At 37.0% G+C, this 15,631-nt stretch overlaps 1 protein-coding gene and 1 non-coding gene across 3 annotated transcripts; both read left to right on the top strand.

Annotated features, from left to right (window-relative positions):
- The first annotated feature begins 772 nt into the window (after nucleotides 1-772).
- On the top strand, nucleotides 773-10,771 carry LOC120072542 (B3 domain-containing protein Os07g0563300-like). Of its 2 annotated transcripts, none has more exons than XM_039024929.2 (14): nucleotides 773-1,280; nucleotides 2,230-2,311; nucleotides 2,407-2,505; nucleotides 3,249-3,582; nucleotides 3,736-4,081; nucleotides 4,685-4,781; nucleotides 5,377-5,551; nucleotides 6,331-6,404; nucleotides 6,949-7,017; nucleotides 7,095-7,358; nucleotides 8,542-8,591; nucleotides 8,957-9,070; nucleotides 9,499-9,569; nucleotides 9,723-10,771. In XM_039024929.2, the coding sequence occupies exons 1-14, from the start codon at nucleotides 1,126-1,128 to the stop codon at nucleotides 10,508-10,510; spliced, it is 2,718 nt and encodes a 905-aa protein (XP_038880857.1). In that variant the 5' UTR covers nucleotides 773-1,125; the 3' UTR covers nucleotides 10,511-10,771. The 2 variants fall into 2 exon arrangements, with proteins under 2 accessions (XP_038880857.1, XP_038880858.1); XM_039024930.2 differs by having other exon boundaries at nucleotides 911-1,280; nucleotides 6,949-6,996.
- Nucleotides 10,772-11,632: 861 nt separating this feature from the next.
- TRNAD-GUC (transfer RNA aspartic acid (anticodon GUC)) lies at nucleotides 11,633-11,704 on the top strand. Its single transcript has one exon. It is a non-coding gene; the product is annotated as a tRNA-Asp (tRNA).
- Nucleotides 11,705-15,631: the final 3,927 nt, after the last annotated feature.

Genomic DNA, 15,631 nt, shown 5'->3' with positions numbered 1-15,631 from the left:
AAAAAAAAGAAAATAGTACATTTTCCTCAACTAAAATGAGAAAGTTAGGCATATTTAATATATGTAAAAGAAAAAAAATGATTTTTTTCTTTACAATAAAAGAATAAGAACGCGTTAGATATTTATCTAAACTAGTATGTTCTTGAGCGGATCCAAAATTAGCTCCAAGACGTTGGTCTCTAACTAGAAAAATAAATGCTTGAGTTTGAAAAGTTTTTGGTCCAATCGACCCTTGAAACTCACTTGGATAAGCAGTATTATTGAACCAGACAAAACAACAAGCAATAAAACCAAAAACAGATAAAGCACCTAAACTATAAGACAAATAAGCTTCTTGACCATACAAGTGTGCCGTCTATTTTGTCTCTAGTACTGATGATAGCTTTAGTTTCAAACGGAGACAATTTGATCTTCAATAACTACATTTGTAATTTATAATTAATGCTTAATTAAAAATTTAAGTCTATTTAAGAAATATAATAAATTGTAATTATATATATACATATAAGTATTGAAATATTCATATTTTAATACAACTAATATGTGCTATTTCTAAAATGTCTTTTGAACAAAGTTTTTACTAAAAACATTATAAAACATTGACTCATAATTATTTGATTGGATTTTATCTTGAATTTTGATCATTATGAAATTAATGACACGTTTCGAGAGTGATTTTAAAAATATAGTAAATAAAAATTCGAATATAGTTAATTGATTGCGGAGAATATAATAAGTAGAAATTATAAAAGAGAAAAAGAGAAGAAGGAAAAGGAAAGGAATGGAAAACTGAAAAGAAGACGCCCAAATAAAAAGGACACGACTCGACTTGATTGTGAAGCCTCGTGGATTGATTGTATGTTTGTAAAATTTTTTAAAAAAAAGGAAAAAGAAAAGAAAATGATTTTCCAAAGAGGCAATTTTCACTTTCGTCAAATTTAATTTTTTTAGTTATTATTTGGTTGGGTTTAAATACGTCGCTGTCTTCTCTCCAAGCCCTCCCATGGTCTGATACACAATCCTGTTTGGCTTCTCCTTCCCATGATTATTGCAGATCAGGTCGCAACCACCACCATTTCAACTCTTCCTCACTTTCTATTCTAGGGTTTATGCTCTCCAACTCTCATGTCTTCTGCCCTTACCACTGCTTCTTCCTCCTCTTCCCCTCTTTCCTCTAAACCCTGCTATAATTCCGACTGTAAGGAACTCAGACCTGACCGCTCCAGAAAGGGATGGCGTCTTCGCACCGGCGACTTTGCCGAGCTCTGCGATCGATGCGCGTAAGTCTATCTTTCTACTTTTTTTTCTTTTCTTTTCTTTTTTCCCATCTCACTCGGTCTGGTCTAGTTATGAGTTTGGAGTATTTTATTTGGGCGTGTTTGGAATTTTGTTTGCTTGGTTTAGTGCAGGTTAGAGGGAGGGGCGTTTCCTTTGCCCCTTCCACTTCAATCGCCGTTTTTTATGAAGATGTTTTAACATTGGTTCCATTCGTGGGTTCTTCTTCTTCTTTTTCTTTTTCTTTTTCTTTTCATGTTTATCAAGTTTCGAGTTTTACGGTTTGAGGTTCTGAAGATTGGTTTACAAAGCTTAACGACTTACGGTTGTAGTTTGTTCTAGAGAGTTTTCCGACTTGTGTTTTGGGATTGAACACTAAATTCAATTTTCATTGCAAGATTTGTTTTTCAATCACCTGTGAAAGTTAGTGGGTTCCTGTACTGATTAGAAGTTCTTTTGTTACAGCTGAAGGCTGGACTGAATATGATATTCACGAAGTGATTGTTGTTTTTTTTTCCTGCTTCGAAATTATTTCCCTTCTAGGAAGCGGCACTAACTTATTAATATTTATGGCAATTTTTTTTCTTACATGTATCTTATCTTCAAGGCGACAGTTTCTTTGGATAGCCATATATATGATGGATTAAGAGCGCTGAACAATGTATTTAGAACATTGAATATCTATAGTATTTGATATGATGCGTGCATGTTGATGGATTTATCACTTTTTGATTAAGAGTGCTGAAATATTGGATGTTAACAGATATCATACGATGGTTCATAGTTGGTTTTTGATGAGATGATTTTTTTTTTTTTTTTTAAATAAAAAGGATTATGTTGATTGAAATTCGTCTATGCTTATGAGTGGTTACATTTTCTTGTAACACTGTTAATAAACTACTCAATAAGACTCGGAAAATTTTAACAACTCTGTTCAAATTCATTTTTTTTTAGTTCTGCTTACGAGGAAGGAAGATTCTGTGAGACTTTTCACTTGAATGCTTCTGGTTGGAGGTGCTGCGAATCCTGTGGAAAGGTGAGCTTGAAATGGTTAACGTGACCATGCATCTCCTAATCTTTACTTTTGGTTTATTTTATACATATATACTCATGAAAAGTCTCTGTCTCCAGCGGGTTCATTGTGGGTGTATCGTTTCAGCTCATGCATTCACCTTATTGGATCCTGGGGGTATCGAGTGCATGACATGTGCACGGAAGAATGTAATCATAGTAAGGATGCATCTGGCTATTGTTAATTCTTTCATTGATATTTCTTTTAATTGTTCATATGTTTTTTTGATCTGTTTGTTTGGTTGTGACTTTTTTTTTTTTTGAATATAGTTATCTGGTTGTGACTTATAAGTAAAATATTGCCATTTGAAGTTTCTTTAGTTAAAACTTTTGTGGAGACTATCCTTTTTACACGTGGAAACTTTTTTATGAGAGATTCTGTCTCAATGCTGATGCAGTAATTGCATCTCTTTGTAAACAGTAACATTGATTTCACAAGGAAACCTCCTGGTGAAAGTGGAAATTACAAAGGCAATACTTAAATTTTTGTTTTCAAGTCTGGCCATGATAGTCACCTTTATCTAAATTAAAAGTTGAAATTGATGTGATATGAGTTGACAAAGATATCTTTTTCTCAACAAGCCTCTAACCAATTCTGATACCTTTCCATAATCCTTACTATGTTTTTTGTGGCTTGCTTTCTAGTGTTTATTTGTTAGGCTTTATCTTTTTATTGTTAAAAGTGATCCTCAGTTTGTAATTTTAGGCATTAACTTTTGAAATTTTCGTTAAACCCAGTTTTCTATCTTGGGTTCATTCTCCAGTGTTGCGGTTCATGCATGTGCAGCTTATGGAATTATAAGTTAACATTAGTTTGATTGAATTCCAACATAATTCCAACATAACATTAGTTAATTTTAGGCATTCCACATTCTAAGTCAACTTTCTCGTTTTTGGTTCAGCCACTAAATCCAGCCTGGCCACCGTCTTTGCTTTTCCATTCGGCTTTTCCCGACAGACTAAAAGACCTATCTGTTAAAAATTGGAGCCAGTTGGCTGGATCAGGTCCTGTACCATGGCGCCAAGCTCCCAGTATGTTCAATTCTTCTCTCCCTTCTGGTGAATTGCATCACAGAGCACCTTATGAAGTTGACATATCAGCTGCACTTAACAAACTCAATACTAGTGAAAGGTTGCCCGTATCTTTAGAAAAAAGAAAAAACGAAGACTTCTCTGATAGGTACTTGAATGGCTTGAAGCAATGTGGACAGGATATATGTGAAAATGGGACTGCAGGTGTGTATTTTTCTTTCAATATTTTATGTTTTGAAGATGAGTAGATAATTAATATAATGCTGATATGTAGTCACCATTCGTTTTGGTGAGAGCAATGTTTTAGTTATTATGAACTCCAAGTGTTGGCTAAACCTGATTACTGATATTGTGTAGGAGGCATTAAATGCGAGGATAAACCTAGCTCATGTTCTAATATGCCACAACAGTCTAGCTTTGTGAAGGAGGATTCATCTACTACACAATATGGTTTGAATGTACCTTATGCACCTCCAAATGAACCAAGTGCTCGGGGTAGGATTTCTGGAACTCATTTGAGACCAACTCCACTATCTTCTCTGCCAAAGCAGATCCATACCAATTTGCAAAATGGAGCTGACTCGTCTAACGAAACACAGTTGCGCAATGGAAGGCCTAAAGGAGATTCACGTGGAAAGAATTATTTGCTTCCGCGATACTGGCCTAGATTTACTGACCAAGAACTACAACAAATATCTGTCGAGTATCCTTCCACCGATACAATCTTGGATAATTTTAAAACATAAAATAAAATTGTTCGTAGTTGTTGAAGGCTTGTAACTCTGATTACTTGGGTTCTTACTCCTTTGAAGCATTTCAGTTAAATTCTAGCTGAAATATTCAAGGATCTTCAAGTTTCTTTACATAATTTTGTCAAATTTTTTAGAAGTATCAAACTAATATCCTTTAGGGATGGAAACGGACCACCGAACCGAACCGAATTTTCTAATATGTGAAATCAAACCGAACCGAACCGAACCGCATGATTCGGTTTTGGCATTTTAAAAAAAATCTATGTTATATATATATTTTTTAAATTAAAAACGGTTTGGTTCGGTTTTAAATTCGGTTTTACCTTTTTATATATATATATATAGAGTTAAAAACGGTTCAATTCGGTTTCAAATTCGGTTTCCAAAATTGAAACCGAACCAAACCGAATTAATTCGGGTCCAAAATTTCTTCAAATTGGACCGAAACGCATTTTCGGTTTCATTGGGTTTCGGTTCGGTTCGGTTCAATTTTAGAATCGGTTCGGTTTTTGCGGTTTTAATGACCACCCCTAATATCCTTGACAATATTCAAGCTCAAATTCTGTAATTACTCCATTGTTTGAGAAAATGTTGAGCGCTAGTGATGCTGGGCGGATTGGGCGTCTGGTGCTTCCTAAAAAATGTGCAGAGGTGAGCAGTCAATTTCTAGTGTCTATTGGGGTTTTTTCTTTGGAAGTTTTGAAGTAGCCATTGTTTTTCAATGCTTGAAGGATAGCTTATTCATTGTTTCATTTCGAAAGCTTTCTAAGACTTTTGGATGAAGTTGTTAAAAAGCTAATCTCTATTTAGCTGTATTTGTGTTTGTATCTTTTCACTGCCTTTGGGAGTTTGTATCTTTTGAACATTTATTCCTTTTCATTATATCAATGAGAAGTTATTTCTTGTTTTTTTTAAAAATACTATTTCTTGTTTCTATTTGTGAGTTCAATATATATATTACTGTCTAATTTTGATTGCAAGTTATATATGTATAAGCCAGTTTTCTGTAAGCAACATAGACTGAAAATTTTAGTGGTTTCAATCTTTCTAGCATAGTAACTGTATCTCTACTGTTGTACCTCATAGTTAACTGAGTTCTTAAAGGCAAACACCTAAACTTAGTGAAAATGCTTGCTGCTTTGATTGTTATGCATTTTTGTTTTGTTATTTTGCTTCATCTATGGATAGATTTTATGTGGTCGTTCTGTCATCAATCAGTTAGTTATTGTATACTTTCATCATGCAGGCCTATTTTCCATCAATTTCCCAGCCCGAGGGATTACCTCTAAAAGTACAGGATGCAAAAGGAAAGGAATGGATATTTCAGTTCCGTTTTTGGCCCAACAACAATAGCAGGATGTATGTTCTTGAGGGGGTTACTCCTTGCATACAGTCCATGCAACTGCAAGCAGGTGACACAGGTAAGCATATAACAAGAAGAGAATATGTAACTCTCATCAGCAATCACACACCACAGTTTGTTAACAATTAGGTTTGATTGAAAGCAATTCGTAATCTTTTTGTATGCTTGCAATGCCATCAAATTGCCAAGGCCGGTTTGATCTATGTTTTAAGTTCTGTATCTACAGAACTAAGGCTGTTTCCTTGTAATTTCTATGAACGTTTGTTTTTTTAAGTCTCTCTTACTCAAACTTAGACTACTAAAAAATATATTTCAAAGCTCTCTTCTATATTTAAAATTTTGGCAAAGATTTTAAGAATAATCAAATAAAGGAACGCTACAAAATATTGTAATTGTTGATACTGAGGTTATTTTAAATATGTAAAACTTACAACAAAAATGTTGCTGGGTAGTTTTGTTTTTGTTTTTGTTTTTTTTAAGGGTTTCCTGTATTTATGTTCTCTCATGTGTCCTTTATGTAGAAAAATGGAATTTATTTTCTTTCAGGATTTTCAGGCTTGTAGTGGTTTCCAACGTGGTTTTAGAAACCTTCCTATCGCAATTCTATAAAAAGGTTCTTAAAAAAGTAATTTGTAAAACAAATTGCTAAATAGCTCCAAAATGTATATCAAACAACCCCTAATTGATACATGATTCGATACTGATTTTCTTCAATGCTGCAACTTATATATTAACTCTCTTTTTTAATCAAACCATAAATTTTATTTTATATGATATGATATATTGCATACGGTCTCACTCATGTTATGGGACTGAAATTTTCTTTCACATCATCAGTGACATTTAGTCGGCTAGAGCCAGAAGGGAAGTTGGTTATGGGTTTCAGAAAGGCCTCAGCAACGGCTGATCAGGTTATCCATTTTCAAGATAGCTCTTGGCTTTTGTGTATGTTGAAAATTTTGAGTGAGATCCAGCATCTTAATGCCATTTGGATATGGAAGTTAAATGCATTATTTTGTATGTAAAACATTACATGGATTCATTATGTGTAAAGATCTTTCATCGTTCACTTCTTTTGGGCGATTGATCTACATTAAAAACATCTAAGTTGCTATAATTTTGCACCTGAGACTGGAGACAGAGTATTCTAATTGAGTTCCTAAGTTTTAGGTTGTTGAAAATGTTGACATTAGTGCTTACTGGAAAAAATTTGCAAATATTTACAACTAAACGAGAATTTGAATGCTTGTCTGCAAATATTCACATGTAACTTCACTTATTGAGTAAGTAATCGTCATAGCAGGTTTTTGTGATATAACTTCAAACTTATTGAGTAGTTACATTTTCCAGATCATGTCTAAGTTTAAGCATGAGTTCCCATTTTTCTTTACCATCAAAACAGACTGATTTTATCTAAAAATTGCTTGTGTTTTAACTCTGTATTTTCTTTGACAGGAAAATGAAACAAACAAGACCAAGAATGGAGCTCCTGTACATGGAGATGTCAGTAATATAAAAGTTAAAGTCAGTAAAGTTTCATTTGCTATCCATTACTTTAAACAATAACTACTGGATCACCTTTCTTTTCATTAATCAACCAGGCTGAACTGGCTGATCCTAATTCGTGGACAAAAGTTGATAAGTCTGGATACATAGCAAAAGAGGTCTTGGGAGCCAAACCTTCAATTTCTAGAAAGAGGAAGAACAGCACCCTAGGTTCTAAGAGTAAGCGCCTTAGAATTGACAATGAGGACATGATTGAGTTGAAGATAACTTGGGAAGAAGCTCAAGGATTGCTTCGGCCTCCTCCGAACCAAGTTCCAAACATTTTGGTTATTGAAGGTTTTGAATTTGAGGAATATGAGGTATAACTTTCGACAACTATCTACTTATGATTCCATGTATTCATTATGAGCATTTCAATTCCTTGTGAACTGAAAATAAATATATCCTTCTTTTGGTGCTCATCACGGAATGGAATACTTCGGGTATGATGATTTGAATACCAGCAACTGGTTATATATGACCCTTGTAGTTTGCTTATGTTGACAGTCATATGACTGATGGAAGTGAACTATTGCAGCCAAATACTATTTGCAAAATGTTGGAGCTACCCTTATCTCTGGGCAAAATGTTGGCTCTGGCCAACTTTAATTCCAGGAGTTACCCTTATGATTTTGTGCATAGTAACTAGTTGGAAATCCTTTTTGTCACCCTTTGGTTTTGTGGGATAATTTATTCTCATTCTTTTGTATTGACTTCTTCAATATATAGTTGCATATCCAAAGGAAAAAAAAGCTAGAAGCTATTTTCACATTCTAATTCGTGTGTTCTAAACTTAAGTTTGAAATGCTCCTCACTGCTCCGGGATTCAGAAAACTTTGCTTTTATGTCATGAATTAGAATGATCGTGACAATCATTTTGGATCGATCCAAACCGATGTCCAATAAAGAACAATTCATCGATTTTTATTTGGTTTGATTTATTATTGTTTTTGTTTTCGGTTTTTGGTATTTTCTTTTTTTCTTTCCACTTTTGTTTTGATTGGGTCATTTTTGCTATTTTTTAAATTAAAATTAGGTCTATTTCTTCCCCCCTTAAGATTGAAATTGGACATTTTTGTTTCTTTTTTTTCTTTCTTGGCACTTTTCTACGTACAGAAACATACCCACTCCATAATAATTGGATTTTCCCCCTCTAAACAACCAATCTTTATGCATGATAATAATTAAAAAACGACCGAACCAATACTTTTTTGTTTTCTCTAATACAAACCAAGATGTCCAATTTTATACTAAAAAATCAAACCAAACTAGTGGATTGGTTTGATTATTCGGTTTTTTGTTGCACTCCTAGCAGTCTTTGCTGCAGCGCCGCGTTGATTATTTTTTTGACATTGCATGCCCGAGGTTCAACTTGCAGAGTGGCGTGCATTTCAGCTTTAAGATTAGAGTTGAAGTAATTAGTGTGATTATATGATGTCTACTTTATGCTGCATGTATTTTAGGGTGATGGTAACATCAATATTCCGGCTTATGTTATTACAGGAGGCACCTGTACTTGGGAAGCCAACAATTATACCTCCTGATAATACAGGGTAAATGACCTCTCTTTTCTGGTGGGTTGATGACTTTCGTGTAGCTTTTCTGCATTGTCACGATGTTCATTTTTTCTGCATTGTGTGCTTTGCCTACTTTGGGGCAGGACTGGCTGATTTCTCATTTTGTTACTGAAACTTCTGTCTGTGTGTGTGTTGCTTTTTTTTTCCTTTTCTTTTCTCCTTCCCCTTCCTTTCTTTCTTCGTTTCCTCCCTGTTCTTATATTTGAAAACTAGCACGTGTCTTATGGCTTTCTTGTTTTTCTTCCCGTGGTTATGACATTTCACTATACATAGCATTGGCAAGTCTGTAAGTAAAATATATATTATCCTTGTGCATTCCAAATACTTTGGTTCATTTTCAGTGAAAGGATTCAATGGACGCAATGTGAAGACTGTTTGAAGTGGCGAAAATTGCCGGCCAGTGCTCTTCTTCCCTCAAAATGGACTTGTTCTGACAACTCATGGGACCCTGAGAGGTAGAAAGGATGAATTATTCTCTATTGATTTCTCTAGTGTAATTTATTTATTTTTATCACAAGGAGATCTAAGACAGCACAAAGTAGTATTTTTCTCTTCATCTCAGTGCAGACGTAATGTAGAGAGAGGAGCTTTCTGCTATTTTCTCCAATATGTTTATTTATTGTTTGGGCTTATCATGTCATCATGGTGCTGGTACTAGAGGTTAATTATTTAATCCCCTTTGGTCAATGAAATGGGATTTGATATGCCGTGGTAATGTTGTCCGACATGTTTCCTTAGAATTCATGGTCCCTTCAGGGCACTTTCTTGAAGGAAAGGATTAAAATGTACTTGTGGGAGTTTGTAGGAGGAATTATGTCGATGTTTCTGATGTAGTCAGAGTGGCCTTCGTGGATTTTACTTATATAATTCTCTCTGCCACTAGATCTTTTTGCTCAGCAGCGCAGGAGTTGTCAACAGAGCAGCTGGAAGAACTACTATCCCCGGGCAATTCAGGTGTCAATTGTTTAAAATAAAAAACTGATCGTATCTTCATGCATAAATGAATCTCAACTGATTTGATTATAGACGGTTCTCTGATTTTTGTTCATTTCTCTTATTAATATTTTGTTTCTTATCCAATGTCCCTAATCTGTTTGCTATTCATAGTTGCTCCTGTCAAGAAAATGAAGGCTGCCAAACTAGAATCAGATAGTGTTGATGCTCTGGAAGGACTTGATACACTTGCAAATTTAGCCATTTTAGGAGAGGGTGAGGCAGGCCAGGGACCTGGCCAAGCAACTACAAAGCACCCTCGCCATAGACCTGGATGCTCATGCATAGTATGCATTCAGCCACCTAGTGGGAAGGGCCCAAAACATAAGCAGACATGTACCTGTAATGTGTGCCTGACAGTAAAGCGTCGGTTCCGAACATTAATGCTTCGACGTGAAAAAAAACAATCTGAAAAGGAAGCAGAAACTACCCGCCAAAGGCATCCATTTCAGGATGAAATGTTCCTGGATAGATCAATGGATGATGACTCTCTTACTTGCAGTAATACAAGTACAAGTAAGTTGATCGAGGAAGGAAAAATGAACGATGGCTCTGATGAGGATCCGAATAGGAACAAGCCATCCACTTCACCTTTTAAAGGCCAAATCGATTTGAATATGCAGCCCGAGCGAGAGGAAGAGCTATCACCAGGTTCGGATTCTGGAAGCATGATGAAAATGCTTCAAGATACTGGGGACAGGTTTCTTGAGCAGCAGAGGTCGAACTCTGGTGGCACTCGGAGTTCATCAAGCGATCCATTAGAACCTGGAGGGGAACGCGAACACAAAGGTGAGAGTAGTAGCAATGTCATTGATCTCAGTAGCAGCAATTTAGATGCTGACAAGGACCATCCTGCAACCTTGTCCTTGAATGCATCCGCATCCATGTCAGCCACGGGTTAAATTAAAACAATTTACTTACATGCGGGTACTTCATATATACATTGCATTGGTGGGTCAGTTTTTGTTGTACATTCATCCACGCTGGCCTTCATCAAATTGCAAATCTGTACATAAAGAGCGTTAGGAAATGTTAAACAAGATCGAGAAACCTATAGGGTTTAGACACCTCTCTCAGTAGTAGCGTTAGATGACAGAGGAATGCTGTGCAGGGAACCAAACTTATGAAATCTCTTATTGAATCAACAATCTGACATTAGGAAAGCATAGAATGATTACTTCGTGTGCACAATTATTAACAGCTGAATTTGATTGATTTATTTTTGAGGCAAACCAGAATTTGATTTTCAGTACTGTTGAAATGGAAACTGGTTTTCAAGTTTGGCTCTGATTCCATAAATTGACAATTCCAAGTAGTTTTTCTCCTTTATTTTTATTTGTTTTGGATTTTCCCCTTTTCAATAAACCATTTAAATGAACATTTTTGTCAACAAAATCCCGGAAAAATATATCTCTGGAAAAATAATTATTTTTTCTATAGTTTCTGGGGCTATTTCTCATTTATCTCCGATTTCGAATATCACACTTTTTTTCTTTGAAGTTTAAATTTTGTTTTAATTTAGTCTCTAGGATTTATACTTCTAATTTTAATTATTTCACTAAGCCCATAAGAAAACACACAACTTACCTAATAGTAATTCTTTACCACAAATGTTATCATTGTATTTTTATAAACATATCTTTCAAAAATTTCATTTTCCTCATATTTGGAATGGTAGTGACATGCTAAAGAATGATATAATTTCTTTTTGTAGTATAATAAATGAGGTACGGAGATTTAATCTCCAACTTCAAAAGAGGACATATATCAACTCGTGAGCTATGTAGCAGCAGATGAATATGTTTGGAATAATGATGTGATGTACTCTTCATTTTTTAGTCAAAGTTATACTTTGAGAATTTAACTTCTGTCAAAAAAAAAAGAATTAAAGTATACTGAAAATAAAGAATTTTGTTGTATTATATAGTGGTAATCATTCACATCGGTTTGTTTTCGGGTGTTGAGATCAATCGTCTTATCAGTTTTAATATTTTATATATAATGTTTTTAATACTAACAACTAAGTCGTTGTAGTATAGTGGTGAGTATTCCCGCCTGTCACGCGGGTGACCCGGGTTCGATCCCCGGCAACGGCGAATTTATTTTATTCTTCTTATTCTTTTTTTCCTAGCTCAGCGGACCTAACCTGGGTTTGCACCTCTGTTTTTGAGCTCCTTCTCGCGCCCTTGTGACCCGCGGCAAAGAAAGTGGAATCCTTAATGCTGGAGCGCTCTCCCCCTAGGGCTTCTCCTTCTTAGCCTCTTTCTCATTATTCCACAGTTTCTCTATGGTAATCGTAGTGCATTTGCACAAGTATTTGAATCTTGATCAAGTTGATGGATTCAGCTTCTGAAATACTTCTACTTTCTTTTCTGAAATTTTGTACCGTGACTCTTTCCATTTCAGCTCTGGCATGAAAACCAACGAGGCCGAGCGTGTGCTTCGCTTCAATTCGACAAGAGGTTTAATTTTCCCACTTCACCATCGGCCTCCTACTTAGTTGCACCAAACATTAGTCCAGTATTGTGTGTGGTGAGTGAGTAATTTTCCCTGCTTTGAATATTTGATGACTTGCATGAGCCAGTCTCCGTTCTGTGGTAGGGCAAGCACACAGTGAAGTATCAATCAAAACCTACACTCTATCTCTTCCTATAGTCTCGTTCTTCCCCACTCGACTTTTCTAAGGAAATCCGCCGATTCATTATACGGTTCCTAAATCTGCTTATTCATGTGGTAGAGCTACATAAAAGGAGCTCACTCAACTCAACCTATATACCCTTTCTTGCCTCAGACTCTTTTACTGGTTTTATGGCTTGCGATGGGAATTTTTCTAGCTTGGCAAGGGTGTATGCGCTTTCCTTGCTAACGGAGATCCGCTTGTCTTGTGTCTATGCCTCGGCTTCGGAACATGGGCGTAGGGATTCGTTTTTATATCTCAAACAGCTGCATAGTAAGATGAGAGATAAATGGGTAGTATGGGGGGCTTTATTCAGTACTCTTTTTGATTCTGAAAAGACCACCAGAGGCAAGGGTAGGCAGAAGACCGGGGGTTTGGAGGGAACTACTAAAGGGATGTGCATAAAAAGGTCCATATTTTCCAGCGAAAACTTGCAAGTGCCGGAGGTAGCTGCATTAGAGACTCAGCGGGTGTCATTGTTTAGCATTCTAAAGAAGTAGGTGGCCACGGATCTGGAGATTCCTATTCTCGAATGAGATCATTCGAGAATAGTCGCTTTGAGAGGAGCAAGATAAGAGGTCGTTTTTTTACTTCTCTCCAGTATGCGCCCTTCCGCTGGATTGAAAAATCATCCTTATTTCCTAGTCCACACCCGCACTTGCAGTCAAAGAACTTACTTAAACTTAGTGCTTGCTCGACCTCGACCTACTCCCTTTGTCTAGGGAAGCAGAGTGAACTACAGGAGCTCCTATCGAGTATGGTAGATAGGCGGATAGAAGGATTTTCCTACAAAAAGAACTCGCTAATTAAATAATGGAATATGGATTGTAGCCTGGCTCGTTTCGTTGGAAAAACCAACGCAAATATCATATTGACTTTCTCTCACCCTACTTCTAAGTCTCGATAGAAAAGATTGGAGAAAGTGACTTTATGAAATTCTCTCCTTTCTAAAGCAGCGCAAGGCCCCCCCCCCCCAGATCGCTAAAAAAGTGGGGGAACAAGAGTTGTCATGATAGGAAAGAGAAATTACTGAAAGAAACCAACGATTCTCTCTTCTTAAATAACCTATATCTTCCACACTTAATCAACATTTGATAGATTATCCAACCCCGAGCAATCTTAGTTATTGGTGGGGGTTCGGTCCATTAGCAGGTCTTTGTTTAGTCATTCAGATAGTTACTGGCGTTTTTTTAGCTATGCATTACACACCTCATGTGGATCTAGCTTTCAACAACGTAGAACACATTATGAGAGATGTTGAAGGGGGCTGGTTGCTCCGTTATATGCATGCTAATGGGGCAAGTATATTTCTCATTATGGTTCACCTTCATATTTTTCGTGGTCCTCCTTCAACAAGCCGGTGGTGTAGGCGAGGTTCCTTGTAGCATGCAGCAACTAGTTGTAAGAAGGGGGGGGGGGGGGGGGGGGGGGGAGAAAGATATATAGAAAGTGTGTCGCGAGGCGAAGTGGCTGTTTAATTTCATAGTTCATCTTGACTTGAGTGAAGCGATCGAAGTCTTTAGATGATACTTGACACTTGGAATTAAGAAAAAAGATACGGAGAAGAGAGAAAGGAAAAGGGAAGGCAAATACTTCTGCTTTTCTCAAGGCAATCAGAATAAAATGTTGCCGAACAGCTTAGCAAAGTCCCTGCCCAAATTTAGATCTTAGGTCTTCTTTTAACTTTGGAGCACCACCGAGAACAAATGATGGAAATATTTCGGAATGCACATGTCACCCCAGACATTTCACCCGAGAGATTGGCCAGGTTAGTGGACAGATTTTGGCTCTGCTTCAACCTCGTGAGAGGTGATTGTACCAGTAGCAAAAGAAATCTCAGTCTCAAGAGGTACCATATCATAAGTGTAACGAAAACGAACATGACACAACAAGTTGCTAGTATAACTTGCTCACACAGGGGTCTGAAAGCTTTTCAGTCAAGACTGGTCGGGGTTCTGGAGAGGTGTCGTATGATAGTTGTGGTACATAACGTCCTTACTAGATGCGTATACGCCTATCTTCTATGCGTTCCTTCGCTATTCTTAGTGCTACTTCCCTTGTTTACTGAGGACCAAGGGGGATCTCGTTGGCTGACGAAATGGGAAAGGTGCACTCTTGGAAAGAGCTTCGCAGTGGGATGAAACACATAATGCATATACGGAAACAAAGTGTCCCTCAAGACCGAGAGCCGAAGGTGTCACTTAACACTTCTTCCGATCTTTCCATGTCATCTATGTTATTCGGTCCATCAGAGCTTGGAACATAGAGGAGAAATCATCTGTATCTATTATAGGGACACCCTTCCCTTCTTTAGAGTTCTCTTTCATCTTCGACTCCCTTTGTTTTCATTCCATCGGGCCATGACACATATAGAGAACGATATGATTCCTGTTAGAAGGACACCTTCGCCAAACCTTCCCTGTGGGTCGTTAATAGAATATGCGAAAACCCGAACTTTCTGTCTTCTCACAGCTCTTTATCCATCATGCTAGCGAAAAAAGTGAAAGTGCGATGGGCTCTTCCATGAGAAAAGGGATTCCTTAGTTAATAGGATATGTCCTTTAACTTGGAAGATTGGAAAACCTTGGTCGTCCTTCGGACTTTAGTTAGCATCGAGTCGGAAGAATAGGAAAGAAAAGAGTTTCAATATTGAAACAACATTGGATAAAGGAAGTCTTCGTTCATTCAACGACATTATTGACCGGTCTAGGCCTTTCTTGATCAGGGAGTTGCTGCCCAAAATCGAATGCGGTTACGGTAAGAAAGTCTATTAGTACACAACACTCGTTTATAAAAGGCGATCCTAAGGGAAGAAGAATGAAAGGGATAAGGCTACAAGAAGAACCTAGAGAGGAAGCTCCACCGAAAGAAGAAGAGGAAATAAGTCTTTTCTGTTAGCAAAAATCCTGTGAGAAAACCATTTCAAGCTCTCTTTCTTGTATCCCTAATAGTCTTAAGTCAAAGTGAAACCCGACCAGTCAGTAACTCTTTTCAGCCAGTACGTTCTATTTCACTTGCCGGTAAGAGTTCAACCCAATCAATGGCACTAGCAGGCTCGAGAGCCCTTTGTTCTCTAGTCGAAAGTGTAACGTGTGAAATAGAAAGTCTTCCTTTAGCTTAGCGAGAGATGCAAGAAGGGGTTGTGACAGTGCCACTAGATAGCTACGATAGGGCTTGAACAGACAAAGCACATTCGACGATTTGATGCCAGAGGGCGCAGCGGCAAGGCAATCTGTCTTCATTCAAAGTTGAGCTATGAAATAAGAAGACTTTATTTCAAAATTTTTGGAGTACCCGGTAATACTTGATCATCCAAGAGTGTGAAAAAAGTCTCTGCCATTTTAGA

This window comes from Benincasa hispida, chromosome 3 (assembly GCF_027475165.1).
Source record: "Benincasa hispida cultivar pf3 chromosome 3, pf3_genome.v1.1, whole genome shotgun sequence".
Lineage (NCBI taxonomy): Eukaryota > Viridiplantae > Streptophyta > Magnoliopsida > Cucurbitales > Cucurbitaceae > Benincasa > Benincasa hispida.
Note: the sequence above shows the minus strand (reverse complement) of the source record. Positions and strands in the feature narration are given on the sequence as shown.

Bases quoted from the DNA above. Each gene is read 5' to 3' on its own strand.
- LOC120072542 (XM_039024929.2), top strand. From the start codon at position 1,126: ATGTCTTCTGCCCTTACCACTGCTTCTTCCTCCTCTTCCCCTCTTTCC. The intron at 1,281-2,229 runs GTAAGTCTATCT...ATTTTTTTTTAG, and splicing joins GAGCTCTGCGATCGATGCGC to TTCTGCTTACGAGGAAGGAA. The intron at 4,782-5,376 runs GTGAGCAGTCAA...TTCATCATGCAG, and splicing joins TTCCTAAAAAATGTGCAGAG to GCCTATTTTCCATCAATTTC.